Genomic DNA, 21,564 nt, shown 5'->3' with positions numbered 1-21,564 from the left:
GGTGCGCCTTATATATGGACAAAGTTTTAAAATGGGCCATTCATTGAAGGTGCGCCTTATGATCCGGTGTGCCTTATAGTGCAGAAAATACGGTACTTAAATGACAGTTAGTGCATCACATACTTAAATAAAAGCTTCACTATCACTTGTGGCTTTTGGAGGAAAAGGAAAACACATGGGAGTTTTTAAAACAATTAGCTTTGGTGAATGAGCATAATTATGTTGTTGGTGGAAGGGTCAGGCAAGAGGAAACCTAAAAAGAGAAAGTTACTTTGACTGGAGACATTTTGGGTGGAGGGGGTTGGGTAGTGTTCAACTTACATTACTTAAATGAAAGTAGCATTGACCCATTGTGAGAAAGCACTCAGGGAGGGTGTATGGAATGCATCTCAGTGTTTAGAATACTCTACCCTGACATGTCAATTAGGGGAGTCAAAAGGGCAAGTCGCTATCACAGGTCCAGTTGTTACTGAGAAAAAAAAAGAGCCTGGTTATAAGCTATTGGTCTTCTCTGACTCCAGAATAGGATACGTCTCCAAGCCAGAAAGGATGTATATAAAATCAAAAACAATAAATACATATCCAAATGATGATTCCATCCATTATATAGTTATTGTACAGTAAATCTTTCTCAATTTTATTTCTAGTATATCTCTAAGTATATTTTAACTATAACTTTCTTCATAAATGAATACATCCCCTTTGATTTTGTTGTTGTTAATCATTCCTATGTGAATCGGTATGCCGATGGAGAGTGGGAGTCGTTACTTAAATTGCAGTGGCCACTGACAATATTTCCCAAACTTTTAGACACCGGGCAGGACATTTCAGTCTAGAATATCTTGATAATCTTGTGATTTTATTTACCCTGCACAAATTCCAAACACATATGTCACATCTCGTCCCCGGCCGTTTTACTATGTGTCTGTTGTCATGGTTTCTGTCTGTGTGCTCGCCCCTCCCCTCCTGTGTGCCCATGATTAGTGTGATCATTCTGACCTGCTTCTTGTTACCTGTCGTGTATTTAAGTCCTGTTTGCCCCTCACTCCCGGTCGGATCATTGTTGGTGTACTGTCTTGCTGTCGTCATGTCCTGCTGTCTTCTTGTTTCACGTCCCGGTCAGTCAGTCAAGTTGTTGTTTTGTTAAGTCATGTCAGTTTGCCTTTTGAGTTCCCTTCAATAAACCCTGGTCCAAGCTGCATTTGGTTGCCCTGCTCCATCCGTTTCCATGACACTATAATTGAGTCTGTTTTACAAAAACTGCAGTGTTCAGCTAAAGTTGAATTACCGTATTTTCCGCATTATAAGGCGCACCGGATTATAAAGCGCACCTTCAATGAATGGCCCATTTTAAAACTTTGTCCATATATAAGGCGCACCGGATTATAAGGCGCACCTTCAATGAATGGCCCATTTTAAAACTTTGTCCATATATAAGATATATACATTTGGCGCGCGGGCCGGACTTTGGACACGCCTGCTGTAGTGGCTCAATGTTGATCCATATATAAGGCGCACCTGATTATAAGGCGCACCGTCGGCTTTCTAGAATATTGGAGGTTTTTAGGTGTGCCTTATAGTGCGGAAAATACGGTACTTTGATGGATTTGTTAGATCAAACGGCTAAGTAAGGAATCAATAATAAATAACCAAAACAGCAGCAAATTGAATCATAATGTTTTATTTGGCACAACACAAAAGTGCTTAGTAAATAACACCTGCCTATGACTAGCCAGGCATGAAAATGAACTTGTGTTTAGTTGGAATAACACCAAACCTTATAATTGTAAAAATAATGTGTATTTCTTTTTTGTTCAGTAAAGAATCATTCACCTTACAACATAATTTTTGTACTGAAATTAACGTGTTTTTTTTTACTTTGTTGACTTATGTTTCTGTCTGCACTGGCTTAACAGAGCATTCACCAAATTTGTCACTGACGTAAGCATAAATAAATCACATAATTTCACTGATGCAAACAAATTCATGTAATTGCACTGGTCAACATTTTGTTTTAATCAGAGATGAAAGGAAACTATTCTAGATTTTTTTTTGCTTTGATTCTGAATCATTTTTCTCTAGCTCATTAGGTTTTAATAATAATAATAATTATAATAATAATAATATATTTAAGAATATTTATGATTTAAGGGTTAGGTTCACCCCGCAACCCTCATGAAGAAAAGCAGTTCAGAAAATGGTTGAATAGTCGGGTTAGGTTATCCCCAAAGAACCTGATGTGCTAGAAAAAAATAGACTTTTTTTTAAATCAGCGTCAAAATATGTTTAGGACAAATAAAGCCATCTCTGATTATCATTTGCTGTTGATCAGTGTTATGTTTTGTCTCGTGGAAGCATTCAAACCTTCACTGTTTAACCGTTTAATAGTTTTGAAATAAGTGTAAAAATTCAACATAAAATATACAATCTAAAATTATTCTCTCATTTTGTGTTGTACCTTCTCAACCTTACTACTAAGCACATTTAACATGGAACATAATGCTGTAATATAAATATGAAGATTTTATACACAATCACAGGTTCATCATCTCTCATGAAATCAATAACTTACCCCTCCAAATTGCATTTGTATTGCTGTTATTGCAGACAAAATCCCCAGCTCATATTTTCACATTGTTTGGTCAGATAAACAAGTCAATGCCGGAACAGTTGAAAGCACAAAATAGATATTTTTTTACAAAACATGAATAGAAAGCATAAAATGTAATAAAAAAAATGCATATACAATACTGGTCAAAAGGACTAGGACAGTTTCTCATTAGAAAATGTGTCAAAACCTTTGACTGGTAGTATATGCTTTATATATACACTAAATACAAAATGCACAGAAATACAGGGCAAAAAAATAAGTCAACAGGTACAGCAAAAGACCAACAAGGCAGAGTAATCTATCTTTAAACTCCATATAAAAAAGGCCACTTTTATATTTAACAAACAGATCATAAATTACATAAGCCCTTTTAAATGCATTAATCTATGAACGGCATCCTGCATGGAAAACCACTGAGGTATTTCATCTCGATTATGCCATTACAAAGGACGATGGGAGAGACATACTGTAAAAGTGCATAAGAGTTCAACTCAAACTTCATCTGGCTTTACTACAGCAAACATTTCATTCCAGAATTCTGTTTCCCTTCATGCAAGTGCCCTTATTCACTTTAATTTGATCAGTTATTCTCGTTAGGTACTTTGGTTACGGTTGTTTGTTATTTGTTTGTTTGATCCCACACCACTGCCTACTGAATCCCACAACCAACACACACTCACCCACCCACCCCTCTATTACTAATAAAAGATTTAATACCATCCTGAAGTGGACACGTTTAACGAAAGGTCACATGATGAAAGGAAGGGAACAAGGGCATGAAGGCATGATTCACAACGTCATTAGATTAGAAAATGTTGTTTTCTTGGTGATTTTCATGAAATTTAAAGGTCTAAAGCAGGGGTGTCAAACTCTGGCCCGCGGACCAAATTTGGCCCTCAGTGTCATTATATTTGTCACGCAAAGACAAATTGTGCATCGATTTTATGTGTCAATACAAAAATTGCAAATTGTCTAAAAAATAGAGATGTTGCTGGCAATTTTTATTACCATTCATCTTTTTTTAAATTTGAACAGTTTTACTAGTCTGATTTCAAAACTAGTTATTTATCAGTCTGTTGTGTAGCCTATACTGTATATGAAACAATACATTTATTGGGGTTGACCGTCATAATGGCCCTCAGAAGGAAACTACGATGCAGCCCGCGGCAAAAATAAGTTTGACACCCCTGGTCTAAAGCAACAATATAGTGTTTAATATAAAATCATCTTAAAACACAATTCATTGTTTCTGGAAAAAGATAAAATTGTCACAGCAGCAATGATACACAGTCTCTCTTCTGGTCACATTTTCACTTGATTTGGTGGAAATTATACCTACCAATCAATGATCAGTTTGAGATTCTTCACTTTGTAAACTTACAGAAAAATACTGAATTCAAGTCATATGGGTTTCTCAACAATACTTGTAAGTAGGAATAGAAAGATTGTTGTAATATATCTTATAGAATTCTCTTCTTCTAATATTATTATTATTATTATTATTAACCAGAGATATTGCGTTGGACGCTTGTAATCCACACAGCAGGGGGGGGGGGGGGGGGGAAACAGCCTCCAAGGTTAACCCTAACTGAATAACTCGTGCAGAACCAAAATGGTTAAACTTATCAGTTTAATTGTTGTTTTTTGTTTTGTTTAATTGATTCCACCCCTAATGTCCGTATCTAAATAATGTTAGCAGCAGGCACGCGCACAGACATTTTCGAGGACAGGTGCTCAAGTCCGCTAAAATGGGCACCCTTCGCCAATAATTAAGATCAGTGCCAGAGTATGTTGGACGGGAGGGGATTCGGCAGGCATGGGGTAACCAATGATATAGATTATTTGTATTATTTCATTCCCTCACCCAATGAGAATTGATAAGAGAATGGATACGGAATCAGATTGTTAAGCAGTATCAACAATGGAACCACTAAATTCTTATCAATTCCCATTGCTACTTCTACGTGAGTCATTTGTAGAGAATATTTTTGGGGGGTTCATTTAACAAACAAATGATAACTAGCATACACACGAGATTTTTGATGAACAACATTATTCGGTTTTTTTTCAGAATTTCTTACAGGATTGTCCCCATATGACTTGAAATCAATAAAAGAAAGAAAGCAGCATTCCATTTCATTGTTGTTTTGCAGCCTTTCATATTTAAAAAATACCATCAAGGTACAGCAATATAGAGCCTCTGAAACAACAATGTACAAATGGATGACAAAAACAGTTCCACACACACCATTCGAAATATTATTTTGTTTGGCAATAGCTGCACACAAATGATAGCAATAAGTTCTGTTTACATTGCCAAACATAAGTTCAATGCTAATTGTAGAAAGCAACCTGCCAGATGCTGATTGGTACTTTGTTATTTCACTTTTTCAGTTAAGGTAAACCACAGGTGTCAAACTCAAGGCCCGGGGGCCGGATACGGCCCGCGAAGACAAATTGTGCATCAAATTCGTGTCATTACTAGAATTGCAAATTGTCTTCACTTTTAATATCTTTTTTTAAAATATTTGACCAGTTTTTACTCGTCTGATTTGAAAACGAGTTATTTGTCAGTTTGTTTTGTAGCTTTTACTGTATACGTATAATATGAGGTGCTCATACATTCATAATGGCCCTCCGAAAGAAGCTATGACTACAATGCGGCCCGCGAAAAAAAGGAGTTTGACACCCCTGAGGTAAACAAAGTCTTGCATAGTTATCCTCTGGAGTTCCTAATGGTTAAGAAAAACCTTAATGAGCAGTATCGACAGTTTCTTTGGATGAGATATGACACGTGTTAGAGGTAGCTATCCATACAAAGCCATACACGCTTACTGAAAATGCTTCCTCTTGTCATACTGGGTCATCTTGTGCAAACCTATACAAGTTGTTATTCAAATGAACATATAAATAGGCACGATTAATTATAGTGTTGTCCAATAATTATGAATGGTGTGGTGCTACCGAATGCATGGCGACAGTCATTTTTGTATTGTTGTCATTCAAGTTTGAAAATTTTGGTTCAGCCCATTGCAGTTTAACTCAACACAAACTCCAGAGATGCTCATCTTATCAGAATGTCCTCTAAGGCATTGAGTGGTACATACTGAAGGCAAAGTCAAACGTCCAGCACCATATCGTAGTGTGTTTCCTTCTTCCTTTTACCACACTTGTTTATGAGCACTGCATACAAAGTCAGCAGTATCACCCAATAACTGGCATAGACGACCGCCCCAATGATCAGAATGAGGATTTCTGATTCAGGAAAGGTATTTTTAGTCTGCAGGATTGTAGTGTATATGAACCCAATGAAGAGGATGGTGAACCAAACTGATATCGGAATGAGACCAATGAAGTTCACCACGATTGTTTTCCTCCCAGAGGTGCCCCATCCAGATTTGTTGATTGTTGCTATTGCAAACATTTTGGCTGGCAACAGGCTGGACATGTACAGTACAGAATAAAAGGACATAAACACCATCACAATGTTGCCTCTGAGGCAGCTGGCGAATGTCGATTTGATCAGTGCCACTGCCTGGACAATAAGAAGAAACAATAAAATATTCCAAAGTCTTCCTTGGTAGAAGAGTTGGATGGCGGTGGCAATGAGAAAAAATGGGAAGAACCCAGTAATCACAGCCTCATAGGTCATCCAAAGATGATGTTTGTGGAACCACATGGAATTGTAGAGCCATTCCCGGAAATAGGACTTACTCCACCTAGTCTGTTGATTGAGCCACCGCAAGTATGTGATCGGTGTCTCTGTTAGGCACTTGGACCGTGCAGTGTACTTGGTTGCATACCCAAGACTCAGAACTCTGTTTGTAAGGTGGCGGTCATCCCCAAAACTGCAGTGGGATCCCATGAAGGTCTGATTGTACCAGTCCTCAAGGAACTCGTGCAGGAGTGAGTTTCGATACATTCCTAATGGTCCGCTGATACATTGTACACAGCCAAAGTAAGACTGGCAAGCCCGCTCAATGTTGAAAGCCATCCAGTACCGGACGCTACTCAGGAAGGAGATCCACGACTCATATTTGTTTAGAATCTAGGCAGAGATGTATGAGCAACACAATATCGTCAAAATATAAGTGGTAGAAAGGAAAACTGTAGTTTGGTTACCTTACCTGCACATCACCTCCAACACCACCCACCATAGGGTCTTCTTCAAGAACCTTTACCATCTCCACTGATGATGCTGGATCCAGCATAGTGTCAGAGTCACACACCTGGGTTAAAAACACACACACAAAAAACATGATAATACATTATCCGTGCAAAACGCAGATGAACAACTTTTGTACATTATTTTTCTTTGGTTCTATGATGGCCCGAAAGTCCAACATTCGCTAAAACCCCTGCCAAGACAGAGAATTAACCGTGAACCAGGGAAGGGAGTAAATGCTTTTTATTGTCTGTTAAAACATGCTGAGTCAGAACGACAATAGCTGTAATGTTGTGTAGTGTGTAATCATTTTGTTAGCGCCGAGAAGTGAATCGTAGCTTACTGTCGATCCCAGTGAGCGCTTTCATTGTGTATTTGTGTTTCGAATCTGTGTGGTGGATTGAAAAAATATGAGAGGCAGAAAACCACATCCATATGAGGACTGGGATTTCACAAATGCTCATCATTTATTCAAGCTGCAATCTATTAAACCTGGGTGAGCAAAGACTATTTGCTATACAAACATGTTGTCTGTTACAATGTGTTTGACTTTATTTTACCACTCAACAAATGGCTGAAAATGCATAAAATATTTTGCTCTCCTTTTTTTTTCACTTGACTCAAGATGTGGCTTCTGTGAAGTTTGCGGGTCAAGTGATTAGTGTCAATGACTCGTTTCTCCAAAATGTTGTAAATAATAATAGTGATAAAATAATAATAACAATAATAATAATAATATTGATAACAACAACAATAATTTATTATTATTTGTATTTAGATGCGTCAATTTCCTTCTTTAAATTGTCATTTTACAACCTGAACCGTGTTTAGGGTTCACATGTCTTATCCATGTAGTTCCTTAGTGAGTATTCGGATTGCTGGCTTCATTACAGTTTATCAAATGCTTTTTCAGGGATTCATGTTATTTTGGACGATTGACCTTTATACGGCTCCCGAGACACCAGTCGTACAGCCATACTTCACACAACTTACATTCTCACCTGTACATAGTCAACGCTCCTTCCAAGCGCTTTAAAGGCTGTGTACATGACTTCTCTCTTGCCTCCCCATTTCTGCATGACACACACACACTTGTTGTTTAAGACCAGTCTAGAGACTTGCTGAAGGCTGTCAGCGTAGCTCTCATCTGTCTCCTCTGGCCCCCTGCTGTGAAAGTTACTCCTCCACACATACGTGGCAACTTTGTCCCATCCCATGATTTCTTTGAAAATTTCCATCATATACAAGTCATCCTCTGAGTTCCCATCGACCACCAAGATGACTTTGATTCCAGGGTACGTCAGCCTCTTTACTGACACCAGGCATTTCCTCAGGTAGTTTGGATCCTCTTGATATGCTGCAATGCATAGGGCTAAAGATTTATTCAGTTTAATTGGCGTCTCTAAGGACCGCTTCATATTTCGGTGTTCTAAGAGTGCAAAGATGCTCTGGATAAGGAGATGGATAACCAAGATGGCCCCGTACAGTCCAAAAGACAGATGATTGTGGGCAGTGGTGAAGAACTGGTAGCCCATGATGTATGCTGTGGAGATGCCCACCAGGAGTGAAACACCAAACATTGTGGTCCCAAATATCCGCAGATAGGTGAGGACTCGTTGACCACTCATCTGGGTCGGGGGGGGGGAAATGGAAAGTAATTAATGACAGTGGTGGAAATATTCAGATTCAGGTTTATATATGTTTAATGGGGTGCAGACATTTTATTATATAAAAACAATGATTGAAATAGTAAAAATACAATTAAAAAAAATACTAAATACAATATTTTTGGGGTAAAATATACAAGAAATTCCTTAAAATTGGCGTTTAGCATACAGGATTTGCAGACATGCATTTCCTCTTGCACGTTGTGTGGAGCTGTTAGTACATGGGAGGTCCGTGAAAACTTCAGTTTGAGGGCACTGGGGACATAGACGCTTATGGTTGGGATACTGAGATTGTAATCTCGTGATCAGATGTTCCAAACTGGTAGCTGGAAATGACATTAAAGCGCTCCTCTAAAATATGCCAATGCCCAAAATTTCGAAGACAGACCAAAACAGGTTAGCATGATATACAATGAATATTAAATGATGAAAGAAGTTTTGCTTTTGTAACAGGCTGCTAATTCACGTAAAGACAAGACTAGGAAAAGACTACCGTATTTTCTGTACTATAAGGCACACTGGATTATAAAACGCACCTCTATTGAATTTATTTTAGAAATGATTTCATATATAGGACGCACCAGATTAAAAGGCACATAGAATAGATGCTACTGCATCAAACTGGGGTTGACTAGGGTTGCGGTATGCGTCCACTAGATGGTGTTGTGCTAAAGGGAATGTCAACCCAGTCAATGAGGTAAAGTCCAGCTCCCTTTCTGTATGAAAGTGATATGGTTTGGCTTCTTACTTGGTTCAGCAACCCCACTCATTTTTTATGCTCATAGCTTCTTAGCTTTGGTGTCTATGTGCTGCGGGGGGGTCACTGTGATTGCCTCCCAATAGGTTTATCCGTATGTCAATCAAGCGATGGGATTAAAGTGATTCCGTTTGGCCTCTTACTTGGTCCAGCAAGCCCACTCATTGTAATTTACTATTCGTACTAAAACGTACTGAAAGATTTTGGCAGAGCGCTGTGTACAACCAGTATGGATCAACAAATTCATCAATTGATCCATATATAAGGCGCTCTGCATTATAAGGTGCACTGTGGTTTTTTGAGTAAATTTTACATTTTTAAGTGCGCCTTACAGTGCGGTAAATACGGTAATATAAAACATTAAATTACCACCATATACTAAACAAAACTTCCTACTGACTTTCAGTTTTTATCAGGAGACTAAAAATTGTGAGGTATTAGGAACACAGACATTCCTATTCGCATTTTATCTTGTGGACAATTTAGACTTTTAAATTAACCCAAGAAGCATGTTTTTAAAATGTGGAAACAAGTTAATATGATAGATGTATTAACCAAACAATATAGACAGTTGAATGTCAGCAATTGTTCCAACTCCACTGTTGTGTACACATGACAGGACCTCCTGACCTACTTTTGACAACAAATGTGAAACGTTTAGGTTCCAAGTCCTATTTAAGTTTTTTTTTCTCCACTTTTCATCAGTGACAAGCCAAACATCCAATACATAAATATCTGATTTAGGGGAGTTTGCCTTTCAAAGTAATTGCGTTTTATGTAGGTACTAGTAAAGACAAATCTCTTTTCATTGGTCTCAACTATCAATGTCGGACTTGTATGAAATTGCTCTGCTCGCAGCCTTCTTTCCAGCAGTCATTATGTTGCTACTTCCATCTGTTTGGCAGATCAGCGGAGACCCACTCAGCGTGGCTCAGCGCAGTGCGGACCACCCTGTGATGTCATCTGTTTATATCTCCGTGGGAAGAAAAGGACAAGCGCTTTAGGGTTTTCTGCTGCTGCATATGTGCTCAGTCTCTTCTATCACTTGCAAAGAAACTGTTATATCTGCTGTGTAGTGTATAAAGCTATATACTTGCATGGAATCTATTTCACAAAAGTGGGTAAACGCCTACCGATTTATAACATTTGAACCGATTTTTGAGATGTCAGGCCCTGTGACGAGGACAGAAATGTGTGTTATACTGTGTGGTGATATTTGGTGACTGAGAGGGCAGCCATTGAACGACGCCCGGGCAGAGCTCCAGGAGGTCGGCTCGACTCTTTTGAAAGCCACCCCTGGACTCCCGAGGCCACCCCTGGTACCTAAAGTGCCGAAGGCAGCCCGGGCACCACGCCCGGGCAGAGTTCCAGGCGTTCGGATTGACTTGCATGAGCTCCCTCTGATGATGACAATCATTATTATTTTATTTTTTTTATCATTATCATCATCTATTTTGCATTATCCTTCCATAATGAAGTTAAAAACTCAAATTTGGCTATATTGTCTGCATGTTTATACTTTTATGTTTTATTTGGTTTGTGAAGAAAATACGTGAATTGTATGGGCAATGTTTGCAACACATATCCTAATGAATCAATCATATTGGGCTACATTGTCTTAATTATCAAGTTTGTTTTTAAGTAGGCTTTTTTGTTGATGTAGCATGACTTTGCCCTAGTGTACATACAAAGCAAGATCTATAATCTGACTTTCATGTGGGAGAAGAGATGTGACCGGATAAGTCTGACCCTTGTATTTACTATTTGTGACCTTTGACAGTCACTCTAAAAAATTATAGTACTTTCTAAGAGACTGGAATTTGTTAACCATCTTTTCTTTTTTTTTCTTCCAGAACATATAATCATAATGGACAATATCACAATATTTATGATGGCAGCATCTCACAAAAATATATAGTTAACTGGACCAACAACAAAGTTATTCAGCTGACCAGTACAATTACCAAAGTAGACCACCCAAAGATGTGCCGTAGGGGGCATTTGGAGTTCTTCACACACTACCGAAGAAAGATAAAAGAAGGGATAAAATGATGGAGACAAAAGAGCCAATGCTGATTGACAAGGAAAGAAAATACAACAAGCCCGTAACCTTTTAAGTGTGCTGTTGGACACTAAAAAAGGAGTGAGAATGCAGATAACCAGCAACCAAGTCCAAAAAGCTTTTGGCCCTAAAATAATGCCTTGTTCATTTCATTATTAGATGAAAAGGCCCCAAGCAGTGTAACAGGCCTTCTCTGGCAAGTGTCGAGGCTATTAATGTCAGACTCTCTTATACAAGACCTTTTTTATACACACACTCTATTCATGCATGCTTAAGACAAATGCACACAAAAGCTCATTAGAACTGAGCAAATTCTACTTTTATGTAAATATACACAAATCAACCTGAACCCACTTCAACATTTGTGTGTTCGCTTCTATTGTTCGTGCACAATGTTTTATTAGACAATTGGAACAGAATGGATCGCTTTGCCCTTTTCTTTTGGATCAACTTTCAATGAAACAAGCCGCTCGCGTCGAGCAATAAAACATTCATCAAAATAGTTTTTTTTTTTTTAAATACACATCATAATAGGACAAAAGCCACAATGACTAGAATCAATCAGGAAACAAATGTATTCTTCTTATGCCACCATGAACTCTCACCCTGACAAAGACACATTCACACCTTGGTGTTCCAGTTCCCCTCCTCAGTTTGTTTTTGAACTCCAGGAGATCCTGATTAAAACCACCACAAATCCCTGGACAGCATGCAAACATCCATGGTCAACACATTTTGTTACCTTCAGTCTTTCTTGTTTTTTTTACCATTAGCACTCCATATGGTACATGAAACGTCTGTTGATGAGTTTGTTTAGAAAATAAGGTGTTAAATTCCATTTTGTTACCAGAGACATTCACAATTTGTTGCCGTGCTATTGCTGTAAATAGGGTGGCAAACTGCAAAGTGTCAAACTTTTAGGATATGTGTGAATTCACGATTATGGCGAGGATGACGCTCTACAAACTTGCAACTTGTAAGGAGGCTTTTTTCCTTTGTAGCATGCCAAAAGTCCTTTTTAGTCCAATCCAGCAGACCAAAGGTCAGATCACCAGTTGGCCAGTGTGAAAGTTAACGCTAACAGCAGACAGAAAGTCTTTACAGTTCCGGACAAAAAGTCGTTGCAGTTTCTCTAAACTTGGGTCAATTTGCTTTGACATAAAGTAAGAGTGCGTCAATACATGAAGAGAATGTCACAATGTGGCTCTCCATCATACAGGATAAAAATTTGCAAATTGAAGTGGTCATTAATACTTGTCGATGAAATCATCACAACTTCATGCTTGTTTTTTAAATTTGGCACTTGAAAATGTAATGGACGTATTAACCATGTCATTCTGATGTCACTTATTGAGTAAACTCCCTTTGGCTCCATTTCACACAAGGTCATAGTAGAGCAAATTTTGTCTGGGTTTAAGTTTGAGATGAATGAAAAACATGAATAAGTGAATGAATGTTAAAGGTGGGCTAGAGAAGACTGTGCTGGATATTTAAAATGATAACAATGTCTATTCTCCTGAGATTTCCCAGCCAAGCAACATAATGACAGATGGGTGTGTTTGGAGAAGCAGCAGCCTTGACGTTTGCATATTGGTCACTGGGGACATAGTGAGGCTTTGAATACCTGCTAAGCGGGCGAAAACATCAAGCAGTGAATTCCAATGAGACAGAAAATGAGACTTTTATCCATTTTATTTAGCATAAGCATGATGGTATGCTCATGCGAGTTACTTTGAACTTTTTAAAGCCTTAAAACATATCGCTTCAGTGTTTTGATATAACATTCTATTTATTGTGTTTTCCTGCTTTTCGACTTAAACAAATGCCAATAAGGGTTGGGATAACATTCCTTTGCTGAATTTCATGGCGTTTACAAAGCGAATTTATTGACACAGCTTTGCTACATGATCAGAAAGGTCTCATCAAATGTATGCATGAAGTTTCTATACTGCTTATTCTTGCTAGGATGCGGGTTTGTAAAGCGAGGTACACCCTCGATTAGTCGCTGGCCAATCGTAGGACACTTTGATTCTCATATTCACACCATATTCACAAAAATGTGTGATTAATTCATTCAGTCAGGCTTAAAAACTAACAGAGTAGAGCAGAACGGCTTGTATTTAAGTGCGAGGTTTGAAAAGAAACGTCTAGAATCACATTGGAAAGTTCCGGTATGCAGAGATGTAGCATTACTTGAACAACACATACTGTAATAACTCCAACAAATGTTAATGTATGAGTAAAGTGTCAAGAATGTTAATATGGAAGACCATATACATGTGCACACAGGAAGACATGGTGAAATCCCTGTTGGCGGAGGATTCACGGCCTTTTGGATCTTTATACTGTATAAAAATGGAGTGAGTCCACATTGTGTGTCATTAGCGCTCAGTAAAATTTGTTTAGATCGATTACCAAGTGTTTTTTTCCGATGCATAACTCCCTGCTTCATGTCAAGACTTTACTGTAATGTAAAAAAGTCCCCCATGTCTGCACATCCAACTCAAAAGATGTCTCTGGGAAAAAAAAGATACCTCTGTTATGGCTGATATTCAATGGTGCATTTTGCCAGAATTTGCTCTGTTTGTGTGAGCGTATTTGCATGTGCGTTTGTGCGTGTGTGTGTCTGTGTGTGTGTGCACACGCGGGCGTGTAGGCTTACGTATGTGTGCATATGTGCATACACACTGTGCTGGAGGAAGTATTTTAAAGGCATTAAATGCAGAAATTGGCCTCCTGGTAGTAGATGGAGGATGTTGGAGAGTCTAACATCACGCTGAGCAGAAAACGATGCAGAAGAGCAATGAGGGAATCAACTTTATCGACTGTAGTTTCTCTACTTTTTTCTCTTGCACTCTACGGTAAATGAGGCTTTTGCATATTGCTGGAAATATGTCTTTTGGGGGATTGGAATCAATGATGACGCAGAAACTATACATGATTGTTCTTGCAACACTCAGGAGTCACACCACTGCCAAGAACAAAACTTTCTGCAAACTATCGTACTCATATCCAGCTCTGTCTTGCCCGGTGCATTGGAAAGTCCAAAGTGTCCCCAAACTGCACCCTACCTCAAATCAAAGCACGGCTGAATAACATAAATAACATGGAGAATTCTTAACAATTATTGTTAGTGAATAAATAAAGTACAGTACAGAATACACATATTTGTGACGTTTGGTTAAATCAATATGTATGACTACTTGAGGATGGTCTTTAAGCATTTCATCCCAGGAACAGGACAGTCCGGGATGATCAGACGCCCATTTGGTGGACAAACAATAGCCGATTTGGATTAATGCAAGGTGGAATCCTAGGTAAAGTAATCAATCTAAATATTTTTTTTGGTGGTGTTTTCAGTTTGCAAACAAAAATAAGTGGATGTGAGGCTATCTAAAACTCTTTGGCAGCCAACAGATGGGTTTCTCATCTGTCTGACTTTTTTTATACGGACTGAAAATGAACGGAGGCACGTACCAGTGACAGAAGCCCTTTTAGAATGACAAGGACAAACGGACGGATGGACGATTATATTATGAATAAAGACGGACAGACAAGGACGAAAGAGTGCCCAAGTTGTGGACGAAGGTCAAACCAGCAAAATTTGGTAAAGTGTCCACTTCTGTTATATTTCACTGTACTGTTTTCAGCCAGGCGCACTCATAAAGACAATTGGGCAATTTTTGTCCTGATTTTTCCCCTTCCCGACCAAGGACATCAAATGGCATCAAAAGGATTTAGAATATATAATTGCACTGATTCATTCTCAATGTTATCACTAAATGGTACTCTTAAACAGTTTGCTACACATTCTTAGTCAACACTATGGTAACTTTAATTGTGTTTGACAGATGGATAAAAATGGTGAGCTACATAGTGTTAAAAAAAAGTGAGAAAGTGTCTTGGAGTTTGTTAGCGAGCAAGGGATAGGAGACCCGAAGAGAGGGTGGGGTTAGAAAGAAAGACTGGTAGCGTTGACTCAATTTATTTTCAGTTGGAGCACGAGAGTAAGTGCACTGTGGTCGACGCTTATGTGTTTTGGCAGGCAGATTAGCTGAGAATGAATGCCATTTTCATACTGCAACTTGCATAGTGTAAATAGGCACTTCAGCAGCATAACAATAGAGCTGGGATTTATTAGACTGTCAGAAATGTGCGTTAATAAGGCGGTTGCTTGCAGTGTGCTCTAATAAAATAAATCATTACAGTACAAGCGTTTCCCTGTCTAAGAATTGTTTGTCACTCCTTCAGGTTGAAAGAAATAGATTAACAAGTTCTTAGCCACTGCTGCTACAACTGTTGCTTAATCATGATGGAGTGTTGCTATCAGCCTTGTTTTGTCTTGAGAGCTGTCCAAGTCTTTTTAACTTAAGTTGCTAACCGGAGGCAAATAATTCTGCCAAGGAAACAGACGCTGCTGGGTGTCCTCGACGACACGGCGAGGCTGCACGTGAGCCCACGTGTATATATCAACAACAGCCCTGGGTCATGTCTTGTGCAGGATATTCTTGTTATGACAAGACAAGTGTTAAAAAATAATTACAAATAAAATCATAGGCATAAAGATGGGGACAAAGAGGGGTTAATTTGTAATTTTTTTTGTTTTTCAAGGGTTGGCTTCACTGACAGTTGTCCTATATATTGCTATCAGGATCTCCTTGTAAAGCAACTGTTTGTGGACGACTTCGTTGAAAATTCTATTTATACTGTCCCGTATTATCACGTAGGCCAAGAGATAACAGTCACAATCAGTTACAAGAGAAACTATAAATAGCAGCATTTAAAGCTTAAAATGTTTAGTTTATGGGTGATTAGCAGGAACGACAAGGTTACAATGCACCAATGTATTTGGCTAGGTTTGGGTCATTTAGTACACTGTTGGACCTCAGTGGTGTCGTCAGTACTCCCTGTGTGACTCATAATGAGGTCGTGGACAGCTCAGATACAACCTTGCTCACATATAATGTTCACTATTACTGTCTGACTGAAGCACTGACTTTCTGCTACTTTATCTTTAAAAAAAAAAAAGTTCTGCTTTGACGCAAAATCGATGAGGTGGATGGTGATGTATGTTTGATAGGGATCCAAGGCACTCCCTTCCAACTTGAGTAGTAATTTGGGAGCCCTGAGGCCTATGCAATGAAGGACCCTGCACAGGCTGCACATCCTGGAACGCAGATGATCTGAGTGTTTGCCTGTGAACAAGACTTCTAACACTTTGTGGCACCGCCTTTCTTGTACAGCTTGCAAACACACATCTGTAGTACATTACTACAAATTTACATGAGAAAGTTCTTACTGTACCACTAATCTGCAGACTCCTTTAGGGCTGACAATATAGGGACAATATGCTTTCAGTTCGGTTTGCTTGCTACTGATGTGAACATAAAGTGTGCTGGGGATAATTAGATATGTATGTTAATAAAGTGTGACATTTTAAGAGATGATGAGCAGATTTATATTGGGTCTTAATTACTATGATCGCAAAAGACGTGCATGGTAGGTTAACATTTTTGTCATTTTTGTCACAATTGTCATTAGGTGTGAAAGTAAGTGTGAATGGTTGTTTATGTGTGCCCTGCAATTAGCTGGCAACCAGTTCAGGGTGGGTACACCCGCGACCCTCGTGAGGATAAGTTGTTAGGATAAGGGATGACAATGGATGGACTGTTTATTGCATGACATTTGGTTGAATTTGATTCTGTGCACACATAAATCATTAAAAATCATTGTGTCTAATGTGTTTTAACAAAAATACCTCTCTGCATTGTGTGTGTGTGTGTATATATATATATATATATACTTTATATATATATATATAATATATACAGATTTACACTAATTCTCTTAAGAGGAACAAACTATGTCTGCATTATTAAATAAGTTATAAAACGCGATGCGATTTCAATGAAATGATCATCTCAACGGGTCGAATTACGCGCCTCGTCAATGACGTACACAGGACCCAAACGAACCTTTCCCATTGGTGCACACTACGAAATGAATGACGTACATGCCACTGACGTCTGCGACCAAATGCTGCATGGGCTCTGGTTTTAATTACTGGTTTAGCCATGTGTGGTTTTATATGAATGAAAAGAGTCGTTTACATTTCCATGTTAATGCAATCCACAGACAGCATTGCATGAAGCAATTTAAATGCCAAATAATAATCGCGCTTTGTAGATTTGAAGACATAATTGGAGAAAAAAATAGTAATTGATTTCAGTAAGTATAAATGCGCCTTGAAACATGTGACACACCACCCAAATTTATAACTAATTTACATTTACGGGGTTAAATATCATATTTAAATAAATAATAAATTAATAATGATTGGTAGTCATGATGATGCCACCTACCTTGAGGCAGCCGTCGTCAGCTCGCTGAGATACGGTCACCTCGCTGCTCCAGTGAAAGAAAAAGTCTCGATAAAGTTTTACAGGACACTTGCGTGATTCTCATGAATCCTCTCAATATGTTGATTTTAAAGAAAAGAAAGGGGCAAAAGAAGTGGCGTTTCCTCTGACTTGGATGCTCAAGCAAAAAAGACCAATTTCCTCTTGTCCGTCAATATCATGGCAACATGTCTCGTATAAATAATCAATTTCGGCATTAATGTAAAAAAGTATACACAAAAATGATCCGTATAAAACGTTATTTTTTCTCTATCAACGTGTTCATGCATGGTTTAAAAGTCTTTTTAAAAAGCAGCCATCAGCTTTGACAGCATCACTCATTTTCAAAATAGTGAGGAGAAAAAAAAAATCTTCTAGCAATCATTCTAGGGCTCGAAGTTGGATTCGTCAGTCTTTTGGGGCATTTGTGTGAGAATAGTCTGTCCCAGCATCCAAGCCTCGCAGAGCAGAGATCATTGGTGCTGTTTCAGCTGTCCCAAAGCCCCTTTACCGGGCTGCACCAGGTTGGCGTGTTGTTTTAATAGTAGGGGGAGTTTGGGGGGAATTGGAGGGGGTGACGAGCAGGAGGAGAGGAAAGAAAGTGGGGGCGGTGGGGGCGTGGGGCGACCTAGTCATTCGAGCTCATTACTAGAGAAAGAGGAGCGCCATCAGAGCAGGGCAGTGTCTTGTTTTTTATTTATCTAATTTTTAAATTACCTCAATAATACATATACATATTGTGGTTGTGCCAAAACGTGATTGTTGAGTTTTAGTCTGACTTGGTTGAATGATCAGAAATATTGCATGGACCACCAGCTGGAAGTAGGAGAAAATCTGTGTGAGAATTGCAGCTGGAGTTGAGCAGCTGCAATTGGGCTCTTTTGGTGCACTTACAAGGTTCGATCAGCAGGCAGTGCTGAAAGACGTTTATCTGATGGGAGGACTCTGTCATATTACAACTTACTGGAAGCTGGAAGTCGCTCACTGAGGATATAATTGCCATGTTTGTCAAACAAAAATATTTTTTAACATTTGATAACGAATTGGGATAGAAGAAATAAATTAATTGAAATGAATGAATTTGACAACACAATGCAAAGGTGGTGGCAAAAAACTGTGCATTTAAAAAGACAAACTTGATCATAATGATGAGGTTACTTCACATTTAATAATATTATTAATGTTAATTCATTCATTATTGTTTGGGTTGTTAGGGTTTTGCTGTCAAAATGCACTGCATCACAGCATGTCTGCTTCAAGGTTTTGATCTCCTGGGTTTGTTTCTAGTCTCCGACCTGCCGTTCTCCCAGTACTGCACCCCCCAGGATATGAGTTATTTGTCCACATGGTGAGGGATAATTTATGGCCTTATGTTTTGGTGGCTTAAGACAATGATGCTTTCAAGTATTGTGGGAAAAAACAAGTGTCATAAAATGTTATTATCAATATCCATCCATCCATCCATCCATCCATCCATCCATCCATCCATCCATCCATCCATCCATCCATCCATCCATCCTCATCATTTGAAAGGGCTTCTGTCACTGGTACGTTCCTCCATCCATCATCAATCCAAGTAAAAAAAAAAATAGAAAAGAAAGTCTAGTCCAATAGATGAGAACCCCAATTTGATTAAAATGGTTGACTGCATGAGGTGGCAAGGTACCATCCATCCATCCATCATATGTACCGCTTGTCCCCATGGTTTTATTTTGAAGTCTAAAAAGAGAAAACCTGGCATCCTTGAATGAAAGTAAATGACCGTTCAAAACCATTCAATGGACCCAAAATGTGCGCGTTCGCAAAAACGTCCATAGAGCAAATATGCGCTACGTTCAGTTCACGTAGGTCTTGCACGCACGGAACGGATTCACAAAACTTCGCTTTTCCATATATTATTTTTCCAAAATAGAATTGTTACAACAGGGTGTCCAGAATTCCTGAACCAAAAGGCAGAGCAAACACAAATATGAGGGAAATAAACAATCATTTTATTTAATCTAGGAAATGCAAAGTGAACAAAATTTGAAGTATCGAAACGAACAAAAAGTCCTCACTAATCTTGATGCAGAACAAGTGTGCCCATTATTCCCTAACATACATTCTACAATTTTATTATTGTATTTTTTTCTAAATTGACACTGTGGGGATGTAATGACATTGTGGCATTTGGACATAAACGTGCTAGTATGTACCGCAAAACTCCTTTTTATATTTTATAGTATGAGCTTTGCGAAAAAAACAAACTTAAAAACGTTTGCAAACACGCTCACCTCATGTGACCCCGTGCTTTTAAACATGAATGCAGTCTGTGTCATGTGGATATGATTAGTTCAAAATAACATGAGTGCCAGTGGTCATTTTTTTAACCCCATAGTGTGAAAAAATACAGTTAGGGTCCACCTGTGTCACTTTCAGCTGTCTTTGCAGATTTTTTACCTCCAATTGTCGTGGGATAAAAGGCAACAGATGTGTAGGGGTGTTGAAGTGTTATCAAAGGGCCGTCTTCACAACATTTTTTCTGCCTTTATTGCGAGCGTGTCCCCGAGTGTGCAACATTTCTGACAATTTCATGTTTGAAGCTGGTCCCTTTTAAAACAATCACTAACAATGACTCACTTTTGGTGTTCCAGAATTTAACACAAAACAAATTGCAGTGATGCTCTTCACATTCTCGTCAGTTGATTTGAAAGCACCATGAAATTGATGCATTTGCAACAAAGACATGTTGTCATCCAACCAGTTGTCTCCTTTTAACCATCCTTAAACTAATCATCTGACCCTTGATTCCATTTCATTTTAAGAACGTTATATATAGTCTGTTTAGTGCTATTTAGTCTTATTTATTGATGTTTTTCATTCTGCATTTTGTTTGTTCCTCCTGTCATAACAAGCTCCTGTTTTAGGAGGCAATTAAAAAATATATATATATAGATAGAGAGAGAGAGAGAGAGAGAGAGAGAGAGAGAGAGAGAGAGAGAGAGAGAGAGAGAGAGAGAGAGAGAGAGAGAGAGAGAGAGAGAGAGAAAATGCATTTTAATTACACCAATAGTTTGCACTTTATCAGCAAGATGCCAAATTAAACTTGTCAATTAGTCTGCAGACATAGGTATTTGGCACAGCTGGACACACAGCCAAGCACAAATATGCCCCTACCCCCACCATGTCAACAACTTGTCTAATTTCACACTTCATGGGTGGGCAGGCACTCCAGAGAACTATTGGTAAAAAAAAAAAAAAAAAGCAATTAAAAGGTCACCTTTCCATGATATACCTCCAATAACATTTCCAAATATGGAAAATGGCTATATATAGGAATGCATTAAGATATTTTCATTGTGTGTAATTTATTCCATTTTTTTTTTTTTAGCATCGGCAACTGAAAACACGGTTGCGAAGTGGTAATGAGCCAACACCACTCCTGGGGTTCTTGGGATTATTTGTCATGGTCACAAATTACATCTATCACAGTAAGGTTCACCATCGGCCTACAGAAGCTTGAAAATAACCAGTTTTTGTTTTTTAACGTGATAATTGTTTTTAAATGATATAACATAATTGTATTAGATACTTAGTGTGCATATGAGACGTTAATGCGCTCTTCTGATCAGAAATTTTATGTAGGTGAAGCCATTTAAAACACTTTCATGCATCAACGTTTGGATGGTATTCATCAGCATGTCTCAGATGTTGAATCACAAATCTGTTGCATTTTCAGGCATGCTTTATAAGTTTAGTAAACCTCGACAATTCAATCTACAGACTCTAAAAACAGGCAATGATGCTATGTCATGTAGCTTGTGGGATTATGTTACAAACAGCGCACATCTATAAAACAATTTGAGTTGGGTGTGACACCATGGATGAGACTTTCATTAGATTCCATTTCTTTTTCCTGGTTGAG

General features: G+C 38.5%; 1 protein-coding gene across 1 annotated transcript; it reads right to left on the bottom strand.

Moving 5' to 3' along the window:
* Positions 1 to 5,204: 5,204 nt before the first annotated feature.
* On the bottom strand, positions 5,205 to 18,156 carry has2 (hyaluronan synthase 2). The gene is made up of 4 exons (XM_037274110.1): positions 17,625 to 18,156; positions 7,778 to 8,404; positions 6,739 to 6,840; positions 5,205 to 6,659 (listed from the first exon to the last, which is right to left on the bottom strand). The coding sequence occupies exons 2-4, from the start codon at positions 8,402 to 8,404 to the stop codon at positions 5,730 to 5,732; spliced, it is 1,659 nt and encodes a 552-aa protein (XP_037130005.1). The 5' UTR covers positions 17,625 to 18,156; the 3' UTR covers positions 5,205 to 5,729.
* Between the last annotated feature and the right edge of the window lie 3,408 nt (positions 18,157 to 21,564).

Source organism: Syngnathus acus, chromosome 16 (genome assembly GCF_901709675.1).
Source record: "Syngnathus acus chromosome 16, fSynAcu1.2, whole genome shotgun sequence".
NCBI classification, from domain to species: domain Eukaryota; kingdom Metazoa; phylum Chordata; class Actinopteri; order Syngnathiformes; family Syngnathidae; genus Syngnathus; species Syngnathus acus.
This window is presented reverse-complemented; position numbering and strand designations above follow the sequence as displayed.